The sequence below is a fragment of the Mustela lutreola genome, chromosome 16, assembly GCF_030435805.1.
Source record: "Mustela lutreola isolate mMusLut2 chromosome 16, mMusLut2.pri, whole genome shotgun sequence".
Classification (NCBI taxonomy): Eukaryota; Metazoa; Chordata; class Mammalia; order Carnivora; family Mustelidae; genus Mustela; species Mustela lutreola.
Genome location: NC_081305.1, coordinates 50806623 through 50833348, shown reverse-complemented (window position 1 = coordinate 50833348; position 26726 = coordinate 50806623). Strand labels below are relative to the sequence as shown.

Genomic DNA, 26726 nt, shown 5'->3' with positions numbered 1-26726 from the left:
GCCTCCCTGAGACCTGATGAAGGGGTCCGTGAGGTCAAAACCACTTTTACAAGAATACTGAGATATGGTCTGCCATTGCCACTTTCAGTCTCTCATGCATGTATAAGGTCCAGGGTCTTTTTGTATCTACACAACGGGTGCTATCAGAATAAATTGAATGCAGAAGAAGATATGAGAACCCCACTTTCTTCTGGTAGACCAAACACTGTATAGATTCTCAAAAATATAAGTCAACACCACTGTATTTTTGTGTGCCAATTGTATTTTGGGAAAATACAATTATTTTTCACTAAAATGAGTTGTCTAGGTAAACATTCAATGATTTTATTATTTTACTGAAATTAATACAGGTTGTTAAGTCTCCCCCATTTGAATTTTGAATATGTTATGTGTCCACAGACATAATACGCAGAAACAAACGTTTTTGGAGGTCCCTTGGCATTTTTTAAAAAGACTTTATTTATTTATTTGACAGGCAGAGATCACAAGTAGGCAGACTGGCAGACAGAGAGAGGGAGAAGCAGGCTCCTCACTGAGCAGAGAGCTGGATGAGGGGCTCAATCCAAGGACCCTGAGATCATGACCTGAGCCGAAGGCAGAGGCTTCAACCTATTGAGCCACCCAGGCGCACCCCCCTTGGCATTGTAAAGCCCATAGAGGGGTTCTGAGAGTAAACACATTAAACATCTCTGCCGTTTTTCAAATGTAGAGATTCTTCCCATTTTTTTTTAACAGCTGTGTGTGTCCCTTGAATGGAGGTAACTTATTTTTAGCAATAACTCATTTTTAAAATTTAGTTTTATTTTATTTATTTATTTCAAAGAGAGAGAGAGGAGAGAAAGCATGAGAGGGGAAAGATCAGAAGGAGAAGCAGGTTCCCTGCTGAGCAGGGAGCTGGATGCTGGACCCGATCCCAGGACTCCAGAATCATGAACTGAGCCAAAGGCAGTCACTTAACCAACTGAGCCACCCAGGCACCCCCTAAACTCATTTTTATTATACTTTTAATGTTTAGTCATGAATTTCAAATTTAAGCAGCAGAGGACCAAAAGAAAAAAGTGCCTTTCATCTTCTCACTGATCCCAACCCCCCACCCCTGGGGGGTGGGCAGCTTTAGGTATATCACAGTTGGGGGTTGCTGTTGGCCTCTGGTGGGTAGCAGCCAGGGAATGGTACCTACAGGTTGCTCTCTGATGCCACCACAAAGAATGATCTGGTCCGATATATGGCTAGTGCTCAGGTTGAGGAAACCTGCGTTAGACAATAACTTTGCATTCATGTATTCTCCCTTGCTTTTTAAAAAAATTTTTATTTTTACTGACACAAATGAGATTTTGTTCAATCTGTCAATAGACAGTCAATCTTAACTTGTAGGAGATTAGGGGACCCTTCAAGAACGGGATGAAAGCTATGAGCCTCCAGAGAAGAGTACCCATATTCACAAAATTTCAGAGGCAATGTTCGGCTTCACAGACACCCCAAAACCCTGCCAGAATTCCTTGGATGTGTGGCTTTGAGTCATCATCCCAGGACATCCCATTTGGAGCGAGATCACTGCCCCCCTCCCCATCCCCTTTACAGACAAGAGCACAAAGTGCCGAGAGCACAGGGATTTGGTTCTGGGGTCCCTTGGGGAGGCAAGGAAAAGCAAGGATTAGAACTCAGGCCACCTGATTCCTCAGCACTGGAATATTTCCACTTCACCCTGAATGAGGACATTTTAGAAACGCTGATCTTCTCTTCCTGGTACAGCGGGAAAACACGCCACCACCACTCTGTTCCTCTTGAGAAAACACAAAGGCCCCAGCTGTTGTTGACAAGATACACTCAAACACCTGGGAGAACGCATACTCAGGATATGAGGCGGGAGAGGGGTTGGACAGGGATGGGAGGTTGTAATTGGCTGCCAGAGGACCCTAGAATATGTATCCCCTTGTTCCCCGAGTCTTTCACTCCTTCCTGCATCCGTCTGTCCCTCTGTCCGTGCAGCACCTGCAGTACCAAAACCAGGCACTGGAGGAGAGTGAGGGGCACCAGCCCCTACTCTGCTGGGGGGACAGACTGACATGCCGGTCACAATGCCAGGTGGTCACCCTCCTCTAATGGAGGCACGACAGGGCATGGGGGAAGTGCAGCTATTTCCTCTGATGCAGCCTTGGGAGGTCGGGGAACGCTTCCCAGAGGAGGAAGCATTTCAGTTGAGTCTTCATGTGGGAGACAGAAGAAGATTCCAAGAGATGGAAGAGATGGAAAGGGGTTCCAGGTGAGGGAGCCACACTCAGGAACTTCAGAAGTGTGAAGGAGCTGAGCAGAGTGGGGGAAACCACTCCAGGCTCCAGGAGGCAGCTGTGGAGATGGCATAAGACAAGACTGGCGCTTCTGGCAAAGGACACAGGTGAAGAGCTTGTATTTTCTCCTGAGGACAATAGGGAGCCATAGGAGAATTCTGAGCAGAAGAGGGAAAGGGTCCGCTCTGAGTGTTAGGGAGTCTTTAGGGGCCAAAGGAGAATCGGGCTGAAGGGAGACTGGTGGCATCCACTGGCTGGTGGGACCGTCCAGTCAAGAGCAGGACAGAGAGAAGGGGATGGATATGGAAGGGATCCTGGAGAGAGAGGAGTCTGCACGCGGGGACTGACTGACTGGTTGTGGGAGTAAGAGGGAGGCATGGAGAGTGGACATGGATGCACCCTTGGCTGAACAGCCTCTGTGTGACCTTCACGGTGCGATGTCATTTCCAGAGTCTATCAGTTACTGGCCACTGTAACAAATGCCCACAGATGCCGTGGCCTAAAGCAGCACGTGTTTATTAATCTCACACTTTCGGTGGCTCAGGATGCCAGCGCAGTGCACGGGGTTTCTGCTCGTGGTTTCCCAAGGCTGCAGTCCAGAAGCCGACTGGCGGCATTCTCATGGGGAAGTTCCGTTAGGGAGAGGTCTTCTCTCACGCTCCCTCGGATAGAGATAAAGATCATTTCCCTGGGATGACAGACGCTGTTCCTGTGTTCTTGCTGGTGGATCCGGCAGATGCCATCCTCAGGTGTGTAGTGTGTGGCCTTCCCTAAGGACAGGGCAGGAGAATCTTGCTCTGAGTCTCTGCCACTTCTTGATCCTTGTCAAAGAGATCACCTGATTAGGTTAGGCCCACCCCAGATACCCTCCCTTTGGATTAACTACGAGTAAGGTGATTAGGGACTTTAATTACATGTGCATCCCCTCACCTTGCCGTATAATGTAATCTACTGTGGCAATGACGCCTCACTCTATTCACAAACTTGCCCATACTCAAGGGGAGGCCATTTTTTTTTTTTAAAGATTTTATTTATTTATTTATTTATTTATTTGGCAGAGAGAGTGAGAGAGAGAGAGACAACAAGAGAGGGAACACAAGCAGGGGGAGTGGGAGAGGGAGAAGCAGGCTTCTCACTGAGCAGGGAGCCTGATGCAGAGCTCGATGCTGGGACCCTGAGATCATGATCTGAGCAGAAGGCAGACGCTTAAAGAGTGAGCCACCCAGGCACCCCAAGGGGAGGCAATTCTAAAGGGTGTGTATGCCTGGGGGCAGGGGGGATGTTGGGGGTTATTTTAGAGTTCTGCCGACCACAGGGGAAGTTAAGGGTAGAGGACCTTCTGGAGCCTAGGGGCTTCGCAGGCTTCTCTCTGGTTCTACAGTCTCTAGATCTCTAGGTCCAGCCCATGGGAGACCCTGGGTAATGTGACATGAATTCATCAGCAAATATAGGAATGAGATCTGAATGGAGCCACGACCTGTACCTTCTGTGCCACTCCTTCTGAAGAGCCTTTCCATGAACTGAATTGTTGATCAGTGGGTCCAACGTATCTATCTTACAACACAAAGTCCAAAGATGCTATCTCATTTCCCAAAAGGTTAAACAGGATCCAGAAATGCCACTCCTAAGTATATGCCCAAGAGATGCAAAAACATGTGACCTGGGCACCCAGCTGGCTCAGTTTCGGGGAGCATGTGACTCTTGTTCTCAGGGTTGCAAGTTTGAACCCCACATTGGGTATAAAGATTACTTTTAAAAAATAAAATCTTTGGTGGCACTGGGTGGCTCATTTGCTTAAGTGTCTGTCTTTGGCTCAGGTCATGATCTCAGGGTCCTGGGATCGAGCCCCGCATTGGACTCCTTGTTCAGCGGGAGAGAATCTGCTTTTCCCTCTCCCTCTGTCCCCCACTTCCCCATGCTCTCTCTCTCAAATAAATAAATAAAATCTTTAATTTTTATTTTTTTATTTTTATGTATTTATTTGACAGAGATCACAAGTAGGCAGAGAGGCAGGCAGAGAGAGAGAGAGAGGAAACAGGCTCCCAGCTGAGCAGAGAGCCCGATGTGGGGCTCAATCCCAGGACTCTGGGATCATGACGTGAGCCGAAGGCAGAGGCTTTAACCCACTGAGCCACCCAGGCGCCCCAATAAATAAAATCTTTTTTAAAAAATAATTTTTATTTTATTTATTGGGGCGCCTGGGTGGCTCAGTGGGTTAAAGCCTCTGCCTTCGGCTCGGGTCATGATCCCAGGGTCCTGGGATCAAGCCCCACGTCAGGCTCTCTGCTCAGCAGGAAGCCTGCTTTCTCCTCTCTCTCTCTCTGCCTGCCTCTCTGCTTACTTGTGATCTCTGTCTGTCAAATAAATAAATTAAATCTTTAAAAAAAAAAATAAAATAAAAAATAATTTTTATTTTATTTATTGGGGCGCCTGGGTGGCTCAGTGGGTTAAGCCTCTGCTTTCGGCTCAGGTCATGATCTCAGGCTCCTGGGATGGAGCCCAAGGTGGGGTTCTCTGCTTGGTGGGGAGTCTGCTCCCCCCCATTTTCCTCTCTGCCTACTTGTGATCTCTCTCTGTGTGTCAAATAAATAAATAAAATCTTAAAAAAAGGAAACCAGATATATGCCCTTGAAACAAGGAATCACAACGTAAAGTCTGTCACTTATTGCCACAAAGTTAACCAATAGAAAAACTAAAAATATGTGTTTGGGCAGGAAGGGAGGGGAAAAATGAGTGAAATCCTTATCTCTATCAGAGAAAAAGAATCCATGATGTATAAGGCTGACACATCCAGGAGAGAATTATTGTTTAAGGATGGTAAGGTAAGTCAGAGAAGAAACAGCCAAAAACTTTAAGAGGCTTTTCCAAAAAGGAACAGGATTTGAGATGGGACAGATTGACTTCTTTTTATAATAACCCCTTGCTCCTGGCCTCTGGCACAGAACGCCCCCCTTGACAGAGAATTACTCCACGAGTATCACTAGTTCCGAGGCTTGGAAACCCTGGCTTGTTTTATTAGTTTCATAATAAGGTTTCTGGTTTTTTTGGTTTTTTTTTTTTTGCTTATTATTAGCCGAGAAAACAGCACAGACTCTGGGATCTGAAACCTCGGTTCTGATTGTAGCTACTTTCCACCCTGGTGATGTGCTTACCTCTCTTGGTCTCAGTCTCCCCGTCTTTGAAACGGGGGCCGATGACAGAAGCCAAGAGACCGAGTCAATGGCTGCAAATGACTTTGAGTCTGTAATATCGGCAGCTCAGTTTATGTCCGTGGCCGAGCCTGTTCGCAGCTGCGTCCCTCTCCCTGGCAAAAGAGCAGAGGCAGAACAAATAGTTCTCAAATGAATGAATTCCAGGCCCCTTCCCTCGAGGCTGGTGTTTTTTTGCTTCCAAACAAGGGGTGTCAGAATGCTTCTCTAAACTCCTCTCCCCCGTGGGCCATGGTGAGCATTAAGTAACTGACCTCTAGAAACTCCAGTGGATATGAGAGATGCTGGGTACAGGGTAGGGCTCCTCCAGGGGAAGAGGACTGGATGTGTGAGAAATATAGGTTTTCTCTGTCTCTGCCAGTCTCCAAAAGGGAGGCAAGGGACCCAAAGTGGCATGTTAAATGGCTCTGAGGTTCCCCTCTGGCTGTCCACCCCTGTCAAGCCCCACAAAGAGGCTGCTTCATCCCCAAGTCTGCCTTTTATTCCCTGAGCAATTTGGGCAGCTCGCCATACATCTCCAAGCCTCAGTTTGCTCATCTGTAATATGGGACTCTCAGTGCCCCGTCACAAGGATTCTGTAAGAATTCCACAAGACACCGAAGCATGCAAACTCCCCAGCCCAAGTGTGTGGTCACGCCTAGCTTTTGGGTTTGGATAGCATTTGCAGGAGGACACTGTCTTTGAAATAATTGTCTGTCTAGAGCAGTGTGCAAAGACCTTTTCTATCCCCGTTCTCCATTTGTTCCTGTTATCACTGAGTCTAGAAAGGAGGAAATGTTTTGCCCAAGGTCACCCACTGGCTACAGGCATCTCTGAGACTTGAATCCAAGAATGAACTTTCTGACTCTCATCTCAGATTTTCTGCTTCGAGTTTTCCCACCCCCTTGCCCACTGGCTAGTTCTGGAACTCCAACAATCATTATTCTTCAAACTTGTAGAGCCGTCCCGTCCAGCCCCAGGCAGATTTAAGACTGATTCTCACTCCAGTTTCGCACCTCCTGTTTGCCCCCTCACTCCCGTTCCTGTCTTGGGGGACTCTCACTCTGGAGCAAGGGGCGGGTGGGGGGGGAATGAAATGTCAGTGGAACTAAGGGCTTGCTACCCTCCTAACTTGAATACAAGAGAATTTCTTTGCCCTTGGCAGTTGTGGGGGGTGGGAAGGCCCCGGGAGGTGGAGCTGTCCCTTGGATTTGGGGAAAGGGGACAGCTCCTGGGGTCCTTTTGGAAAGGCCCTCCCCTCATTTCCGGCGCTGCTGCCAGCCTTGGCTGGGCGCCTGGATCCTGTTGCTATGACGACAGGAAGAGGCGGTGGCGGCGGCAGGCGATGCTGTGGAGAGATGGAGGCTAGTGGGGGTGGGGTGGTGGCTTTGAAATGGGGATGGGGGTAGGGATCAGGGGCGAGGGAGGTGGTAGGGGAGGGGGCGCGGGTGTCCTGGATCTCTGACCTCCTTCATCCATCGGAGCCTGGCCCCTCTCCTGTTTTCCTCCAGCTTCCTTCTGATGCCTCCTCAGTGTCTCTCTGTGTCTCGTTCCCGGGGTCTCTCCCAGTCAGGCGCTCTCCACCTCTCTGTGGGTCTTTCTCTTTCCTTCCGCACCTGCCTTTCCGTGTTCAGCCACCCTCTGCCACTCAGAGCCTTCTCCCCTAAATCTCTCTTATTATTTACTCTCTTGTCCGTTCTCTCTCTCTCTCTGTCTCTCTCCATTTTCTCTCTCTCTAAAGCATCCTTCTCTCTATTAAGACCTTGCACCCACCCCCCATTTCTCTCTCCCTTTCTCCCTTTCTCTCTCCCCCCCACCCTCGGTCTCTGTCTGTCTCTCCCCATCTGTCTCTCCTCCCCCTCTCTGGATGACTCTGTCCCTGTCTCTTCTTTCCTTCTGTTATCCCATTCTGACCCCCCCATCCTCTCCCTTACCCCACCCCCCATCTGTCCCCCAGTCTCTTGGTTTCTCTCTTTGTGTCTCTGTCTCTGTCCCCTTCTCTCTCTGGATATTTCTCTGTGTGTGTGTCTCTCTCCAACTTCCTTCTGCTACCAGCCGCTGCCTCCCCCAAATTTCTCCCTCCCCCATTTCTGTTTCACAGTCTCTGGGTTTCTCTCTTTCCGCTTCTCCTTGTCTCTCTCTGTCTCTCTCCCTCCCTCTCTGGGTCTCTCTCTCTCCTTTTCCTCAGCTTCCTTCTGCCACCCAGACCCTGCCCCCCAATCCTTTCCCTCCCCCCACCTTCTCTCTGTGGCTCCCCCATCCTCAGCGGCTCCCCTCCCCCCTCCCTCCTCCCTCCCTCTCTCGTCCTCCAGCTCCGCACTTTACCCAGCGACACGAGAACCAAATTGTCTCCTCACCTTTTTTTTTTCATCCCGACCCCCACTCCCTTGGGGCCCGAGCTCAGAGCTGCCCCTCAGCATCCCCTCCCACCTCAACACCCTCAATCCCCATCCGCCTCCTCATCTCCACCCCCCCAACCAGGTCGGACGCCTGGGTCCCTCGCTGCTGGGGGAGGGGGAGCAGTGAGAAGTGGGAGCCACAAGGGTTTTTCTGGGGGGGGGTGCAGACAGGGGGGCTCATCGTCCCCTCCCCAGTGCATCGGAGAGTTGACCTATCGTTAACAGAGGTGAGACAGATCTTTTTATTAATCGGAGGTGGGCGGGTGTAGAAGGAAGGCTCTGTGACCCCCCCTAATTCTGGAGGAAAGAGTCAGCCCCTTCAGAGGGAGAAGGGCTGGCGACCCCTCTCATATCCGGAAGCTTTAGAATTGGGGGTCCCCTGCTCCCTCCTCTTTTGCTGCCGCTGACAGATGGACGAAAGGAAGAGTCCCTAAAACCAAACAGATTGCCCCTCAAATCGACAAAATGAAAAGATCTTCAAATCTTTTTTTGATGGAGAATTTCCCTCACTCACCCCATTTCCATTCCCTGCTTATCTTGGATTGTGGGGGGTCCAGCAGGGGGAGGGGTACACCTCGGGGTCATGGGCTCACCCCGGGGTGGAAGCAGAGATTTGCTAGGACAGTGGAGGCGTTGGTGCTGGTGGCGAGGGGTACGGATGGGGGAGAAGAAACCAGGAGCCGAGGAGAGGAAACTCCGCGTTTGAAAGAGGAAGGGGCCAGAACCGAGGATGGGGGCTGGGGGATGCCAGTGTCCAGTGGGCTGATGAATGGGCACGGGTAGGGGCTGCGTGTAGGCAGGCTAGTGGAGGTGGGGGAGGGAACACATGTGTGGGGCACTAGGCCCAGTTGCCATGGAGATACCCCCCATAGACAACCTTTCTCAGCAACCCCTCCTAGGAGCAGACCCAGACAGGGCCAGCTGATTGGGGTGGAAAAGGCCAAGGTCACCCTGGTACTAGGACCCGGGGCGGTTGGGGGGGGGGTGGGGGGGTTCCTTCTGTTGGCTTCCATGCTCTGAACTGTAACATGGGATTTGGGGAAGAAGTCTAGGAAACAGTGAGTGGTGGAAGCAGGTATGGGTCGTGTGCCCGGAAGGAGGGCTGGGGTAGAGAAGGCAGGGCTGGGGGTGTGGTGGTGGGCATGCTGTGGAAGAGGGAAATGAGCAGACACAGGGGTTACTGAATGGGAAAGAGAGTTTGTAGTCTCCTGGATGAAATTTTTCTGAGGGGCACTGTCTATGGGGGGCTCCATTTACATTTGGAAAAAAGTAGGTGCTTCAGCACAGGAGAAAGAGTAAGGGGAGTTGTGGGGGGGTTCCCAAGAAGAGAAGGTAGTGGGGCTCCTGAAGGGAATTTTCCTGAGTACAGGAGATGTTGGTGGAGGAAGGGGATTCTTGGTGGTATAAGAGAAGTCAGGTTAGGGAGAAGGGGGGAGGTTCTCGTAAGTTAAAGAGAGTGGGAGCTCCAAGTGAGTTGGGGAGATCTAGACTTGGGGGTTCATCAGTGTGATGAAGATAACGGGGAACCAGAGCTCCAGTTAGGGGATTTGGAGGCAATGGGAGATGGTGGAAGGGCAGAGGAATGGGGTGGGAGGGGGGATGCTGGGCAGAGTGGGGAACTTTCCCTGGACAGCAGTGGGAGTCTGGGTCAAACATCAGGAGATTTCTGAATGGAGAGGAACTGGGGGTCTGGGGGAAGGGATTCTTGTGAGTAGCTTCTCCGTGGAGCTCATGGAGGAAATTTTTCTTAATGGAGGAGGAGAGAGTGATGGCTATGATGAGTTTGCCTAAGTTGTAGAGACAGTGGGGGCCAGATTCGGAAGACTTCTTGAAGCAAAGCAGAGGGTGGGGTATTTTGCTTGAGTCCAAGACGCAGTAGGGGATTGGGGCTGGTCCAAGGGAGACAGTGGGGACTGTGGAGTGAGTTTGAGGGGGCTGGAGACATCCTTCTAAACCAGAGGGTTCCATGTGCTGGTGGCCCATTAGAATCCCCCAGGGAAATTTTTAAAACCTAGATGCTCAGGGACCACACCCCAGACCAATGAAATTGGAATTGCCCAGGTGGGGCTCGGGTATCCTGATCTCTAAGGTCCTTCGGTGATTTCCAGCTGTGTTAGAGGTTGAGAACCCTGGTCCAGAGACATAGGGGTCTGAGTGGGAGCCGGAGGGGGCCGGAGTGGGAGTGGTGGTGACCACGTGGTTCTTCTTAGTTGTGCAAACAGTGAGGATCCGTTGGGAAGATTTTTGTTAGCTGAGGAGAGAGATTGAGAGATTTATGTTTCTTGCGGAGAGGACACAGTAGGCGAGGAGGTGAAACTTGCAGGGGACGAGGGGAGCAAGCAGAACCCTGCGAGATAAGAATGGTGATGGGGCTCTTGTAGGTTCCTTGGGAGGAGGAAGCCCGGGGGGCCAGAGTAGGGGGGAGCGGCCTTCCGGGTGGGTAAGACGTGAGGATCAGGGGGAGGTGCCGGAGGGCGCAGGAGGGGGGTGCGCAGCGTCAGGCTCGGTGGCCGGCGGTTTCCCACCAACTCCCAGTGGGGTTTGGTGGGAAGCCTGCCCTGGGCCGAGGGAGACTTTCCAGATAAAGGGAGGCAGGGAGACCCCGAGTGGAAGGAGTTTCTTCAAGCAGGGAGACAGTGGGGGTCCGTTGTGGGGTTTGGGCAGCGGTGGGGGAGGTGCGCTCCTTCTCTACTAACCCTGTGTCCGCTCCTGCCCCCACCAGCCGGCGCCCATGGCCGCCCTCTGACCCCCTCCCGGGCCGCGCCTCCTCCTCGCCGCCCCCGCGCAGCCCGGCCAGCCCCGGGCCCCCACTTCTGCCTGCGCTGTGACCCCCCCAGCCGCCGGCACGGCCCCGCCCCCGCTGCCCCGGTGGTGGCCCACGGCCCCCCGGCTCCCCGTGGTCAAACTGGAGTCGCTGAAGCGCTGGAACGAAGAGAGGGGCCTCTGGTGCGAGAAGGGGGTGCAGGTGCTGCTGACCACGGTGGGCGCCTTCGCAGCCTTCGGCCTCATGACCATCGCCATCAGCACCGACTACTGGCTGTACACGCGCGCCTTCATCTGTAACACCACCAACCTCACGGCCAGCGACGACGCGCCGCCCCACCGCGGGGGCAGCGGCTCCTCGGAGAAGAAGGACCCCGGCGGCCTCACCCACTCGGGGCTCTGGAGGATCTGCTGCCTGGAAGGTAGGGTGCGGGGGGGCCTGGCCTCGCGCCCCACCTCCCCTCCAGACTCCGCGGGCCGGGGACCCCCCCTCCGCTGGCTGCTTCTGTCCCCTCTCGTGGGGTCCGGCCCCACCTCTTGCACCCTCCCAACCCGTCCCGCACACCGTCCCCTAGTGGCCCGCCTGCCGCCGCCGGCCCCATCCCTCGCTTTGCCTCCTCCCTCCACGGTGCCCTCTGCATTCCATCTTCCTTCCCTCCCCTTCCCTTCTCTCCCGGGGACCCTCCCTTCCTCTGCTGGGCAGGCTGGCCTCCTCCGGCCCCCCTCTCTCGGCGAGAGACACCCTACCCCCCCCCGCCCCCCCCGCCCCCCCCCCCCGTCCCCTCCACCCCCCTGCCCCTGCTTCCTCCTCCTGGGCTGTTTCTCCCTAAGACGTCATGGGTCATGGTCGAGCCCTCTCTGGTCAGAGCTCTTTACACTCTCCTCCCTTCCCTCCTGTAGACTCCAGTCACGTTGGCCCTCTCCGTTAGGATTTCTTCCAGCCTCCCGGCCTGGCCCTAGGCCTCCTCTGCCTCATCTTCACTCCACTCACGCTTCCTTCCACCTCTTCCTCCTCCTTGAACACCTCGCTCGGGAACCCTAAGACCACCGCCTCTCCCAGTCTCCATCTCTGCTCTGTCCTTGGGTGCTGCTCTCCCTCTTGTAGCCCTTCTCCATGCTGGGGGGGCCTCTACCTCAACCTCTGCTCACCTACTCACTGCTGTCCTCTCCCAGCCCCCTGCCCCAGCCCCTCCTCCCTCCCACTCAGGGGTGTCTGCACAGCTCTGGGCCCGGGGCTGGAGGCAGGACATCTGGGTCCCAGGCCCACCATGCGTCCGCCTCCTGTGTGATCACTATCTGTTCACCTCCCTGAGCCTCACGGCTCTTATGCAAACTCCACGGTCCCAGACCTCTCCTCCAGCATCAAAAAGACCAAGGTCCCTCCACTTCTTCATCCTTCTCTGTTCCCATCCTTTCCTCCTCTCTTTTGCTGAGCACTCGCGGTGAGTGAGGAGCGCAGTTGTCTCCTTTAATCCTGTGAGGCAGGATCCTGTCCGGGATGAGGAAACCAAGGCTCAGAGAGGTTAAGCCACTTGCCCAAGGTCACCCAGCTGTGACTGGGGCAGAGCCAAGAGAACCCAGGTCTCAAGGATGGGATGTGCTGATATGCTTTGTCTGGTGTGCCAAGTGTTTAAAACTGAAACCAAAATCCGAATCAGTTGCCAACATTTAAAAATAGGGAGACTTCACATTGAAAATCTGATTTCCAGCTTCTTTTGAACTAGTGGAAGATCTGACAGCGCAGGACCTCATTCTGCAGTGGCCACGACTGGCCGGTCCAAGCAGCCGCTGCCCCTGCAGATCAGGCATGTGGTGTGCACGTCCCCACAGTCGCCTCTGCTCCCTGTCCCCTCACATCTGTCCACTGTCTTATTATTGTACTTCCTTCCTCCTGTGGGCGTTCGAGTCTGGTCCATTCACTGGTCGGACCAAACGCCAGGCACCAGCCATGGGTGGGGGTTTGTGTCCTGAAACCCCTAGGACAGTGGACAGCATATAATAAGAATGCCATCCATCCATCCGTCCGTCCATCCATCCATCTGTCCATCCATCCATAGGACTGATATTTATTGAGTTTACACTATATGCCAGACACTGTTCTTGATTGTGGGGGTGAATGGCAGGAAAAAACAAAACATCCCAGCTTTATATGTCTTCTATTCACGAGGGAGAGACAAATGATAAGAAGATAAGTAAACAGAACCTTTAGGGTGTTAGCTGGCACTAAGTGCTAAGGAGGACAGGGGACATGTTGGAAAGTGTCAGGACATACATGTGACATTACAGGTGAGGAGATGAAGATGGGTTTCACCCATCAGGCGACCTCGGAGTGGAGGCCTAAAGGAAGGGGACATGGAGCCACGTGGCTCTCCGGAGGGAAGGTAGCCATGGCGGAGGCCCTGAGCTGGGAGCCTGGGTGTCTGGCCCCTGGTAACATGAGCAAGAGTGTGTGGTGGGAGATGCAATCCAAGAGAGAACAGGCCCCCATTTCACATGTTCTAGGTGCTGGGATGTGACTTGGCTTTCCCGTCCAGCATTCCTGACATACCTAGCGGACAGGAGGGCTCTGGACGCCCTGGGCGGAGACTGAGGGGTCAGGCAAGAGGGAGGACAGGTGGACGCTTGTCTGGGGTGTGGGTGGGTGGAGTTGGAGGAGAGATTTGGATTCAGAGTGTGTCCCAAAACCAGAGTGGCCGTGGGGGTTGCGGCACTGTGGCAGGGTGGCTGTGGGAGGCGAGAGAGAGAAAGAGATCGGGGGTCTCCGGGGCAGCATCTCTCAAACTCAGCACTCCGGACACTTTGGCTGTGGGAACCATCCTGCACACTGTAGGGTCTCGGCAGCATCCTGGCCTCCGCCTTTTCTTCTCTGTGCCGAGAGCAGTCCCCAAGTCATGACAACCAAAGCTGTCCACTTTCTCTGTCCGGGAATAAATTCATCCCTGGTTGGGAGTCACTGCTCCCAAGGCTGTGGCCTGAGCGCCCAAGAATGGCCGGGGAGGGGGTGGGAGGTGGGTGCAGGGAGGCCTCTGGGGGACGGTTCAGAGGGTATTTCATTTTATGTATTTTATTTTCTCTGGTCTAACTTATTCTGAGGACAGCTAGCAGGAGTTCGATTTTGGATGTGTTGCATTTAGGATGCTTTTTAAGTGTTAAGACAGGGGTGGGCATAGCTCAGGGCCGCACGGTTGGTGTTTTAGGTTCTGTGGACCTGTGCCTGTCACAGCCACTCCTGAAAACATCTAAAGAGGACAGGTGAGTGAATGAGCGTGGCCGTGTTCCAGTTAAACTCCTGTGTGGACACCGACCTCTGGATTTTGTATCTTTCTCATGTGCCACGAAACATTCTCCTTTGATATTTTTTTTTTCCATTCACTTAGGAAATGTAAAACCCATTCTTTGCCAGATTTGGCAGGCTGGGTTTGGCCCACGGGTTGTGGATTGCTGACCCCTGATCTAGGTTGTGAGTGATATGCTGTATGAGGCCAGAGTTCAGGGGACAGTCTGGGCTGGCGATATAAATTGGGGGGGTCATTGCATATGGATGGATGAGGTCACCTAGATAATGCGAAGAGAGAAATATACCAAACAATTAGTTGAAGGGCTGCAGCCTGAGCTAGTCCACTATTAAAAGAGAGATGAGAGAAGCCAGCAAAAGGAGCTCAGAAAGCAAAAGCCATGGAGATTTAGGGAAAATGAGGTAAGTGGGTGTCCCAGAAGCCAAAGGAGATGTGGTAAGGAGGGTGTAAATGAAGGCCGGCTCCATTATTACTGTAATCATCACGTATTTGCCACACAGCGCTCACAGTAGCCCCATCATCCCCACCTTCTAGAAATGCAGGTGAAGGCTCAGAGAAAGTGCAATGACTTTCCCAAGGTGACACGACTCATAGGCAGTCGAGTCTGGATTTGAATCCAGGTCTGTTTTCCTTCCTAGGAGAACAAAGCAAGGCATCCGCCAGCCTCCAGCCCACGAGGGACCCGGGAATGTAGAAACCAAGCCCCCCGGACCACTGCCTCCTGAAGGCACTCGATCCCTGGGGATTTTCGGGTTCCGTCCCCATGTCCCTGTGAGTCTCCCGGACAGATGCAGTAGGTAGAGCGACTGAGACACAGACGTTGGGACAAGACTGGGATTGGGTTTACTTGCTGCCTGCTGAGCACAGCAGGGTGACCTCAGGCTCCACACTGAACCTCTCTGTGCCTCATTTCCATCCTCCAAGGATTGGGGTTTGCAACACTCCTTAACTCCCAGGGATTATGGAGGGGTTCAATGAGCTGTAAATGTAAGGTATTTAAAAGGCTAGCAGGCACAGAGTAAGGGTTAGATTGTGTCATTGATATTTCGTTGTTGTTGTTGTTGTTCTTCTAATTATTCAGAATTCAGGTGACTATCCTGAGTACCCCCTCCCTTGGTAGCCCAGAAATCTCGGCCTTTTACCCAGCACTGCCCATCACACAAGCTGCATATATGATTTAAAATTTTCTAGTAGCTACACTCAAACAAGGAAAAAGGAGAAGGTTCAATGAATATAATTTAATAAATAGAATTTATACACTATAATAAATCAATATAAAGGCTAATATCTTTTATTTAACCAAGCATAGCCAAAATATTATCATTTTAATATTTAGTCCATGTAAAAAATTATTGATGGAATATTATGCATTTATTTCACACTAAGTCTGAAATTTGGTACGTATTTTATGCTCACACTTCATCTCAATTGCCACATTTCAAGTGCCCAGGAGCCACCTGGGGCTGGTAACATGGGTGTGGGTGTAGCTCCCTCCTCAGGAATCAAGACCCAGACCCACAGCTCCAGTCCTTCAAGTGGGGTATCTCAAGCCCCTGTGCCCAGCACTTTGCACATCTTATTATCTCCCCAGTCCCCCAACTGTGCGGGGGGAAGTGGTGTGAGGAGGAAGCTGATGGTCAGCAAGGGAAGTGAGTCAGCCACAAGGTCACCCAACATGTGAGGGGCAGAGCAGGCTGGAGCCCACTTCTCCATGCACCCTCACTGCAGCACAGCCCCCTCTTGACTCCCACCTACCCAGGTCTGTGCTAGGCAGGCTCAAGGGAGACCCAGGGGCACATTAATGCCATCCCTGGACAGAAAAAGCTCCTGGCTCAGCCTAGTCAGGTCAGATAATACACAGAAGCATGTTACCCAGCCGCCTGTATTCTGCACTTGACCCTGTGTTCCACTGAACCCTTATCAAAGCCTCTGAGGTCATGGCATTGTCTTCATTTCCCAAATGAGGAAGCTGAGTCTCAGGGGCATTCAAGTCCCCAAAGCCACACAGCTGGGAAGCAGCTGTCCTGGCATGTGATTTCAGGGATTGTGCTCGACTGTCTTAAATATGCTCACCTCTGAAGCCCAGGTACAGTTAATCTCCTTCCCCTCAATTTACCATCTACACGGAACTGAGCAGTCTCCCACTCTATGCTCCGTTCTCACCTGTAAAGCAGGGACATCATTATTATCCAGTATCCCTAGGGTTTGTAATAATTCCCAAGTGCATTACTACCTGTCGAATGCTCTAGGTGCTTGGTGTGTGCTTAGTCCCTTAGTAGGTACTGGTTGTCATTACTGCTGTCATCACTGATCTGTTGAGAGGGACTGTGTGCTCTGTGCTTTACATGCTCAACCTCATTTAATTATGATGAGTGTTTTGAGAGGTGTGCTGTGATACCACTCAAGAAAGGGGAGAACTTGAACCCCCAGTCTTACCGACCACACCATAATGAATGTGCTGATGGATGAGAGTTTGCACTTGAGGTGTATAATCAATCAATCATTCATTTTTTTTAAATTGTGGTAAAATATAACAAACCATAACATTAAATTTATCATCGTAACTTTTTAAGGGTACACTTGCATTGCTGTGCACCTGTTCTCCAGAACTCTTCTCATTCTGCAAAATGAAACTGTTCCCATTCAACAAAAACTCCCTATGCCCCCTTCCACCAGCCCCTGACACCCACCGCTCTACCTTCTGTCTCCATTAATTTGACTCCTCTAGATACCCCCTAGAAATGGAATCATACAATATTGGTATTTTTGTGACTGGCCTCCTTTCTTCAGCAGGGTTTCTTCAAAGTTCATCTGTTTCATCACATCGTTAGAATTCCCTTACTTTTGGAGGCTGAATAATACTCCGTTAAATGTATCGACCACATTCTGTTTCTCTGCTCATTTGCCAATGGAAAATAGGGTTGGCTTTGGCTGTTGTGAATAGTGCTGTTCCTGAAAATGAGGTACACGTGTTTCTCAGAGACCCTGCTTTGAATCCTCTTGAGTATATATCCAGAAGTGGAATTGTGAGGTCATATAGTAGCACTTTTAAATATAAAAATCTTTAAATTAATTTTTTAAATGGTAGCAGCTGGTACCATTTTCCATCCCCACTCACAGTGCACAAAGGTTCCAATTTCTCCACATCCCCATCCATGTTTGTTATTTTCTGCTTTGCTTTTTTAAATAGTAGCTATCCTAGTGGGTATGAGGCAGTATCTCATGGTGGTTTTGATTTGCATTTCCCTAATTAGTGATGTTGAGCATCTTTTCGTGTCCTTGGCCCATTCAATCATACTTTCATAAAAATATTTATTAAGCACTTACTAAGTGCTAGATGTTGTTCTAGATGCTTGGACGATAGTAGTGAATGACCCATAACTTTATATGCCAGTAGGGCAAACTGCTGTGTGTTTTAATTCTGCTTCCACCACCCATCAGCTGGGAATTGATTAATCCTTTCTGTGGCTCTGCCTCCTCATCTGGACAATGGGTAGATGGACTGATATCAACTGAGCACTTAATTATGTTCTACAAAGTGCTCAATCTCTATCTGGCTTCAATCCTCACAACAATTCCATGACGTAGGTCCTATTGTCCGCTTTTGTAGGTGAAAGGACTGAAGCAAATTGGCCTAAGTAACACCGACAAGGTCACAGAATCAGGACATGATGGAGTTGGGTTTCATTATCAAGCAGTGTGAGTCCAATTCCCAACATTTGGCCACTGTGCAACACCAATAACATTATCTATTTCATGGGACTCGTGGGAGCTCTGGATGAGTTAATCCACCTAGGAAGCACTTAGCAAATGTTACCTATTAGTGGAATTACTCACTGCCTTATATTCCTTCTCAACCCTTTCCTTTATCCCCATCACTTTCCCCATCATCTTCTGCTTACAGTCTCCCCTTCTGCTCTCCCTATATTCATAATTTCATTCATTCATTCAACACCCATTTCTTGAGGCCTCCCTCCTTTGTGCCAGGCAATGCTAGGGACACACAGGAATCAGACTCCATGCCTGTCGGCCTGCAGAAACCCCCAGCTTACTGAGGAAAAGAAGCTCATAAAGCAACCCTAGACACGCCCCAAAAGGAGGGGGGAGTAGGGTACTGCAGGGAGCTGTTCTGCACTGGAGGAGGACGCTGACCCATCTTCGGTGGGAGGCGTGTGTGTACACGCTCGTGCGCATACAAGGGAAAGCTTCCTCAAGCAGGTACCCTGTGAGCTGCCCCCTTGCAGCCTAAGTTTTTCACCAGTGAAGAATGTGAACGGAATCCACAGCATGGGCAAAGGCCTGCAGGTTGGAAGGAGCCTGGAGAATCGAGGAGTCTAAATGTATTTATATTTATATTTATTTACATATCAATCTCTAGTTATGTGATAGAGATAGAATAGGAGCTTTCCCCAAAGGTGAGAAGATGGGTCCCCAAAGGGTGTGAGGATGAGGATTCTGGGATGGAAGAAGGGGGTGAGACCGCATGACGTCTAGAGGCAAACCTCCTCACATGCCTCTACTTGCTCCAGCCACTCCATCTTCCAGAGGATTCCAGGTAAGAGACTGGGAATCCCTCTCCCTAGAGGCAGAACTGAAGAGACTACAACTCCCATTGTTCACTGGGGCTGCGACTTCATAGGGCCTCATGGGAAATGTAGTCCTCGCCTTCTGCGCGCTCCTTCGTTTTCCCACGCGTTTTCAGACCTGTCGACAAGTTCAGAGTCGCAGAGCGCCTTGACATTGCTGAGACTGGCGCCTTCTTTCTCATAGCGGGGGAAGACAGAAGGCCAGAGAGGTTGAGTGTCCTAGCCCGGGTTACAGGACAAAAAGGTCTTTGTGGCCTTTTAGTGAGTGTTGCATGGTTTTTGCTTTTTTTTTTTTTTTTTTTTTTTTTCCTTACTTTTCTTTCTTCCTTCCTTCCCCGCTCTCTCTTTTTTCTTCCTTTTTCTTTTCTTTTCTTTTCTTTTTTTAACTGCTGGGAAAACCGAGGCCAGAGAAGTTTAGTTTGTCCCAGATGCTGAAAGGCTCGGGAGCCAGGATTTCCTGTCTCCCAATAGGCCCAGAGAGAGGAGGGGTTTGGGGAAGGAAGGGGTCTTCTCTCGCAGGGGGTTCTTCCCACTCTTAAGTGTCCCCCGCCACCATCACCCCCATCCCCCTCCAGGGTTGAAAAGAGGCGTCTGCGTGAAGATCAACCATTTCCCGGAGGACACGGACTACGATCATGACAGCGCGGAGTATCTGCTCCGTACGTGGGGGTCTGAGTCAGAGTGGGTGGGTGGGGCTGCTGGGGCGGGGGCGGAACGCGGCAGGAGGGGCGGGGGAGCGCACTTAGATCGACAGGCAGGGAAGAACTTGCCGGCCAGTCCAGAGCCGGAGGCTGAGATCCTCTGGACCCCAATTGGTTCAGTGATCCCTCTCCCGCCCCCTCCTCTCACCTTGGGGCGGGTTGAGGGGGGATCCCAGGAGGTGACTGGCCGTCTTACAGCCCAAGCTCGCGTAGACACTGCTCCGTGACTGGTTGTCGGTTTCTGGGCTGGGATTGGCCGCTGCGCCCTGGCTCTGAGGCAACCTGCAGCGCGGACTGGCCACTCTCGAGAGCTGACCGGGGAAGCCGGTGGTGCGATTGGTAGCTACTCCGAGAACGCGGCAAATCCTGAATTATGATTGGCTGCGGCCTCAGCGGAGCTCAGAAATCGCAAAATCCGTTTGCTAGGGTCTGGAGGGTGGGTGGAAAGGACTGCAGAGAGAAAGACAAGACAGACAGACGGACACACACACAAGCGAAGCCCGGAGGAATAGATGGATCCGGGCAGAAGGATAGGGGGTGGGGCTCAGAGGGAGGAAGGGCGTGGAACCCAGAGAGATGAAGCCCCGCCGAAAGGGGGTGGGCAAGATATTAAGAGATTTGATAAATCCAGAGAAAGGAAAGAAATACGTAGAGGAGAAGGAGAAAGATAAAAAGAGGGAGGGTCCACAGAGAAGGTCAGAGAAAAACAGAGAGGGAGAGTGATTTGGGGAAATAAAAAGGGGGGAAAAATGTGTCAGGAGAGAGAATACTAGGCCGAGAGAGAAAGAAAAGCAGGAAGAAAAAGGCGGGAGAGGAGATCGGACCGAGAAACAGAAAAATTTTAAAGAGGAGAGAGAATGAAAAAAAAAAAAAAAAATCAATGGCCAGAACACAGGCAGAGGGCGAGAATTGGAGGATTCTAGCGAGAGGCTCGGAGACAGGAGGCGCAGCGCTCGAGGGGGCCCAGAAGGCCGCAAATGACGCCCTCGCCCCCATCCTCTCTCCCCTCCTCTCCTCTCCCTCGCAGGGGTCGTGCGGGCCTCCAGCATCTTCCCCATCCTCAGTGCCATCCTGCTGCTGCTCGGGGGCGTGTGCGTGGCGGCCTCCCGGGTCTATAAATCCAAGAGGAACATCATTCTGGGCGCAGGGATCCTGTTCGTGGCAGCAGGTGAGAGGCAGAGGGAGGGGGAGGCCACCTGCGCGGGCGCACGTGTGTGTGTTTGTGTGTGCGCGCGTGTCTGCGCGATTGTAAAGCCACCCTGCCCCAGGCGCCTGCTGGGGCCTGGAGCCTTCCTAGGCTCTTCCTGAGCTCCATCGCCACCCGCTGGGCAAGGTAGGTGTCGCCTTTGCGCCGTCTTTGGGGGGAACAAGCCAGCACTGACAGGTGTCTAGCGCGTAATTGGGGATGCTGGGAGCTCAGGTTCCGAAGCCCGCGGTCCAGCAGACGGAAGGGGCGGGTCTTAGGAGAAGGGTGGGGCCTTGAGACAACTGGGGTCTTGAGGATCGAGGGGCGGGGCTGGCATCCCGAGGACTGAGCGCGAGAGGGAGAAAGGGAATTGGCAGCAGATGGAGGGGGGAACCTGTTTTAGGGGGCGGGGCCTCGTGAAACCCGGTTGATCCAAGAAGAGCTTGCCCTCGCACGCTATCTAGACCAACTTCGAGTGAGGTTCCCTCCCCCCGCACCCCGGCTTCCCTTCTTTTCTACGTCAAATGAGTAGTGCTGGGAAATGCTAGGGGACAGAATCCAGAGAAGAGGGAGGATTTAGCATTAAGAGAAGGGGGTGCTTTGGGGATGGGTCAAGATCTGCTTTTGGGCCAGAGGACTCAAAGGCGGGGTACGGGCGGAGAAGCCATGTCTGGACCCGCAGGGGGCGGGGTTTGATAAGTTGGAGGCGGGGCTTAGGGTAGCAAGGGGGGCCCCGATTCAGTAAGGGCGAATTTTAGACCAGCAGGGGGAGGGCCTAGACTAGATAACCAGTCTGGATTGATACCATGAAAGTAAGAGTTTAGATCAGCCGGGGACTGAGCCTAGAGAATCAGAGCGGAATTACCACATTAACAGTTTAAACGAGTTTAGGGCTCGGGAGAAAACCTAGGTTTATAACATGAAAGATTGAGTTAGACTATTCAGGGTAGGGCCTGGAAAGCCAGGCCGGGATTACGTCATCACGGGCAGGGTTTAGATAAGACCAAACCGAGCCTGGACCCGCTGGGGCCAGGGCTAGCTGGGACTGGGGGTTTTGACTGGGCCAGCCAGGGCCTGGACCAGCTGGGGCATGGTCCCCAGCTAGCCAAGGAAGAGTTAGAACACCTGGGACCGCGCAGAGATCATTTGGGGCGGGGCTTACGCCCTTCGGAAGTGGAGATTAGACCAGCGTGGGCTGGGGCCTGGGCCAGCTCGGCAGGAATTAAAGCACCTGAGACGGGACAGGGCTCCTTTGGGGCAGGAACTAGACCACCGGTGGGTGGAGCTTAGACCACCGCGGGGCGGGTTGTGGATCAGCTCGGGAGGAGTTAGACACCTGGGACGAGACTGTGCGGACGGTCGCGGCTGGGCCGCGGGGCGGGGCGGGAGCGGGGGCGGGGCGGGGCCAAGGTGGCCTCCAGGCTCCCGTCTGACCGTCCCCTGCCCAGGCCTGAGCAACATCATCGGCGTGATCGTGTACATCTCGGCCAACGCGGGCGAGCCGGGCCCGAAGCGGGACGAGGAGAAGAAGAACCACTACTCGTACGGCTGGTCCTTCTACTTCGGCGGGCTGTCGTTCATCCTGGCCGAGGTGATCGGCGTGCTGGCCGTCAACATCTACATCGAGCGCAGCCGCGAGGCGCACTGCCAGTCTCGCTCGGACCTGCTCAAGGCCGGCGGGGGCGCGGGCGGCAGTGGCGGGAGCGGCCCCTCGGCCATCCTCCGTCTGCCCAGTTACCGCTTCCGCTACCGCCGCCGCTCCCGCTCTAGCTCCCGCTCCAGCGAGCCGTCGCCGTCGCGGGATGCGTCTCCCGGCGGCGCCGGGGGCCCGGGCTTCGCCTCCACGGACATCTCCATGTACACGCTCAGCCGCGACCCGTCCAAGGGCAGCGTGGCCGCGGGGCTGGCGGGGGCCGGCGGCGGCGGCGGCGGCGGTGGCGGCGGCGGCGGCGGTGGTGGTGGTGGTGGTGGCGGCGGCGCCGGCGGCGGCGGCGGGGCGTACAGCGGCGCGGGCGCAGGCGCGGGCGGCGGCGGGGCGGGCGCCGAGCGGGACCGCGGGGGCGCGCCCGGCTTCCTCACGCTGCACAACGCCTTCCCTAAGGAGGCGGGCGGCGGCGTCACGGTCACGGTCACAGGGCCGCCCGCCGCGCCCGCCCCGCCCGCCCCCGCGCCCGCCGCGCCAGCCCCCGGGACCCTGGCCAAGGAGGCCGCCGCCTCCAACACCAACACGCTCAACAGGAAAACCACGCCGGTGTAGGGGCGCGCGCCGGGGGGCGCCGAGGGGGCGTGTCTGGGGCGCGTGCGCGGGCGCGCGTGCAACGAGGCTGCCGTGGGGGCGGGGGCGCCCCTCCCTCCCCGCGAGCGCGCTGGAGACTGCTTGGCCTTCCCCCGCGCCCCGCGCTCGGATCGGGGACCCCCACCGGGTGGAGGCCGTTGGGAGGGGGCGTCGTGTTTTATTTTTTGGGGGGGATGGGGGGTGGGGGGAGGGCCGTGGAGTTTTTTTGCAGTTTTGAGATGTTTTCTTTTTAATGTTTTGCTGTGTGCATGTGGGGGCGGGGCGGGGGGGAGGGAGGGACTCCCAGCCCAGCCCAACTCCTGGAGAGGGGCCCATAACACACGAATATATAGTTATCCTACAAACTATATATATGCCCTATGTGAAGAGGCAGAAAGGTAAAGAGAAGGCTTGCAGAAAGGCAAGGTAACAAGGAATGGACGTGCTCATTCATTCACTTTTTCATTCATTATTCCACAAGGGTTTATTGAGTGCCTCTTATGCACCAGGAAGGTCCTGGGGAGGGAACATAATGGCCACAGAGGGTGACTCGTTCATTCGTTATCTGAAATCCATTGGTATACTTAAGCATTAGGCATTGGGGTAGCCGCTGAGCCTACAGAAGGAAGACAGCGTTCCCCAATGTCCTCATAGAGTTTGCATCTTGTGCAAGAGAGACATTCATCAAAGAACTGTATATACAAAGAGTAAGTTATGGTTAGAACCCAGGAGAAATCTGAAATGCTTTGACTTGCTCTGTTAGGGAGATGTAACCCAATTTAAAAGTTAGGAATATTTTAGCTGACATTGAAAGGATGACAAGACACCAGCCGGGTGAAGCTGGGGAAGTGTCTCAGCCAGGTAGCAGCATATGCAAAGGCCCTGGGGCAGGAAGAGCTTCCAGGGAGGGCCTAAGTGTAGCAAGCCAGGTGCAGATGGGACAAGACAAAGCTGGAGAGGTAGACACAGCTTGACTGCCCAGGGACTTGTAGGTTAGGTCAGAAGTTTGGATTTCATTCTGAGGGCAGCAGGGAGCCATGGAATGGCTTTAAACAGGAGCACAATGTGAATAGGGCACAAAAGGGAGGCCAGAAATCAAAGAGGAGAGTGAGAGGCAGAGGCAGGCTGAAATTCAGCATCAAACACAGGCCCTGGTCCTTGAAACTTCCATTCCTGGGAGGAAGCAGGTAATCACAAAATCCTAGAGCACAGCAAGGCATCTGGTGTACAGGAGAAGCCCTGTCTCTGTGGGACTTAGACATTTGTGTCTCATTCATGCATTAATTCAGCCATTCACTCATTGACATTTCTGTGCCTCTGCTAACATACCAGGTAGTGTGTGTTGGGATCAGGGTCCCCCAAGATGAAACAGACCGTTCCCTTGCTCCCGAGGTGGAGTCGTCAAAAACCGTATTGTGGGCAGGGTGATTGGTGCTGTGACAGGGACTATGATGGACACTTGAATGGAGAACACAGTGACTGAGCTCCAGCAGTCAGCTGTACTCTGGGAAACTTCCCGGAGAACCTAATCCCAGCCGAAGTTTAAGAAGGATGCATAGGAACCTTTCAAGTGACAAAGGGGGCGACCCAGGCATGGGCCAGGGGGAGAGACATGGCACTCTGTATTTGGGACAGGGTTCAAAGTTCTGGGACATCGCAGGCCTGGGTAGGGTCAGAGGTCAGGTCAGAGAAGGAGCTAGAGGCCAGAGCTGAAAGGTGCTGGAGTGCCAGGTGAAGGAGTTTGGGCTTTATTCTGAGGGCAGTGAGGAGAAACGGGAGTTTTGAGCAGCAGAAGTCCAGGACTGGATTGCGTGTTAGAAGGAGCCACTTGGGAAAGTGGTGAAAGAGGCTGATGCTCTGGGATAGGGGAGAAGAGGGCCACAGGTGAGCTGAGCAAGGGCTGTGGGGGTGGAGGGGATGGATTCAAAGGCCACCGGGGATGCAGAAGGGACGTTGCTTCATGGATGTCCCTTCATTTGCTCAGTAAATATTTCCTCTGTGCCAGGCCCTGAGCCTGACCATACTGGGGGATGGAGATGCTTTAGACACTGCCCAGCCCTCTAGGGCTCCCAGTCTGGTGGGAAGAAAGCCTGGGACATGGAGGGGGAGGAAGCAGTCATTGGTGGTGCCAGGGGCTTCAGCAGCCTCTGTTCTGATGACAGGAGGCAGCCAAGGGAGGGATGGGATCAGACTGGGTGTTGGGAGTTCCCCTTGGGGGCCCTATGGGTGGACTAGAAACAGGGAGAACCTGGAGGGCAGGGAACCAGGGAGGAATTCCCTGGGAGCAGTTTTAGGGAGAGTGGGTAGAAAATATGGGGGAAGGACTACAGGACAGAGTGTACAGAAGCTCAATGGAGAGACAGAACACGGAGAGGCAGAGTCCAGAGAGACAAGATGGGTGGGAGGGGGGATTCCTTGGTGGAGGAGGGGGTAGAACTGGTTGGGGGGGGGGCGTGGATTCTAGAGTCCAAAGGCCAAATATAGAGCAAGAAAGAGGTGAAGGATGGGGGAGATGAAGAGGAGTGGAGAGACGGGAAGAGCGGGGTTGAGGGAGGGGATGTAAGAGTCCCAGAGCCAGGGAAAGTTGAAGACCCTGAGGGTGAGCAGATGTGGAGAGAGAGGGGAGCAGAGGTGCACATGTCAGAGCATGGATGTCTCAGAGGTACACAAAACTAAACAGAGACAGAGAGGTGGAACCATAGAGACGGATCCAGAGATCTGCCCCAAAGCAAGCATGGAGACAGGATAGGAATGACCCACTTTTGTTTGTGTTCAGGATTAGAATGCAAGAAGTATTTATCAAGTGCCAAACTGTTCTGGACCCAGGCTAGGCCTACGGAATGTGGTGGGCAGACGGTCAAGGTCCTGCCCTCTGGGATCCTTGGGAGAGACCAACGATAAACCCCGTGGTTACCAAGAGGTGAATTAACACTATCCAGGGTGTGGTGACAGTGATGGGACACGGGACTTCAGGCCTCACTGCAGTGGTGACATTTGAACAGATATGGGACTTGTCACATGGAAAGAGGACAGGACAAGCATTCAGGCCACCCAAGGTGGCACGGGAGGTTTGGGAGGAGACCTCGTGGCAGGCTGGTTAACAGGGGTGAACACAGTAGGGCAAGGTCAGGGCATAGGCTAGGTGCCCATCCTGTAGTCCTGGGAAGAAATTTGCATTTTAGGAAGCCTGAGTGACAGAAAGAGGAATTCTTAATCGGACTTGCACAGCACCGAGCTGTGGTGTGTTGCTTGGAAAGGGGTCCTGGAACAAGGAATCAGGATTTGGGTGGGAGGGACCAGGCGTCCTTCTTTGGACATGTCAAGTTACAGATGCCTGCCTGAAATCCAATTCAGGGTATCGGGTAACCCGCTGGATATGTGAGCTTCAGGGAGAAGCAATGGCTGGTGATATAAGTTTTGGAAAGGTCGGCATACAGGAGACATTGAAGCCACGGGGCTGCCCTGAGTGGGGGAGGGGGTGCCTAGAGGGAGAATGCCGACAGAGAGGTGACCCTGGCTAGAGGCTCAGGGTCATCTGTGTGGGGGAGAAGAGGATGTAGCAAACGAAGCCCTGGGGGAGGAGGTGACCATGGGCTAGGCAGTGGCCAGTGGGACTGAGAACTGCAGAGAAAGCCCAGAAGCCAGAGGATGGCGAGGTCTGGCCTGGTAAGAGGTCATTTCAGTGCAATGGTTGAGACCAGAAGAAGGGAAAGGGGCAAGCCACTTTTCAGCATGAAAATTACAAGGGCTTTCATACCAAAGGAAGTTCACACTCTTTTTGGGAAAAGACAGCAAGGGGAGACAGGAGAGAACTGTGCACTCCCACGTGGTTTAGCGAGGGTGAGATGCAGACCAGGGGATTGCGGGGGGTGGTGGTGGTGGTGGTGGTGGTGGTGGTGGTGGTGGTGGTGGTGGTGGTAGGCAACCCGGGCCAGGAGGGGAAGATGGAGTCAGGACATGGGCACTGTGCTGCCCGGGCAGGGTGTGCTCCGAATGCTCCGGCTCCCCTCTGGGTCCTGTCGGGCTTGAGAAAGGAGAGAACAG

The 26726-nt window shown here is 53.3% G+C and overlaps 2 protein-coding genes and 1 long non-coding RNA gene across 3 annotated transcripts; 2 read left to right on the top strand and 1 right to left on the bottom strand.

Moving 5' to 3' along the window:
* Positions 1-482: 482 nt before the first annotated feature.
* On the bottom strand, positions 483-7054 carry LOC131818906 (uncharacterized). Its single transcript, XR_009348958.1, has 3 exons — positions 6943-7054; positions 5441-5592; positions 483-3109 (listed from the first exon to the last, which is right to left on the bottom strand). It is a non-coding gene; the product is annotated as an uncharacterized LOC131818906 (long non-coding RNA).
* LOC131818883 (synaptic defective enhancer 1-like) lies at positions 6998-10710 on the top strand. The gene is made up of 2 exons (XM_059153660.1): positions 6998-8102; positions 10598-10710. Exon 1 carries the CDS (start codon positions 6998-7000, stop codon positions 8000-8002), a length of 1005 nt encoding a protein of 334 aa, XP_059009643.1. The 3' UTR covers positions 8003-8102; positions 10598-10710.
* Positions 10663-26544, top strand: CACNG8 (calcium voltage-gated channel auxiliary subunit gamma 8). Its single transcript, XM_059153672.1, has 4 exons — positions 10663-11060; positions 19096-19179; positions 20249-20389; positions 21856-26544. The coding sequence occupies exons 1-4, from the start codon at positions 10883-10885 to the stop codon at positions 22662-22664; spliced, it is 1212 nt and encodes a 403-aa protein (XP_059009655.1). The 5' UTR covers positions 10663-10882; the 3' UTR covers positions 22665-26544.
* Positions 26545-26726: the final 182 nt, after the last annotated feature.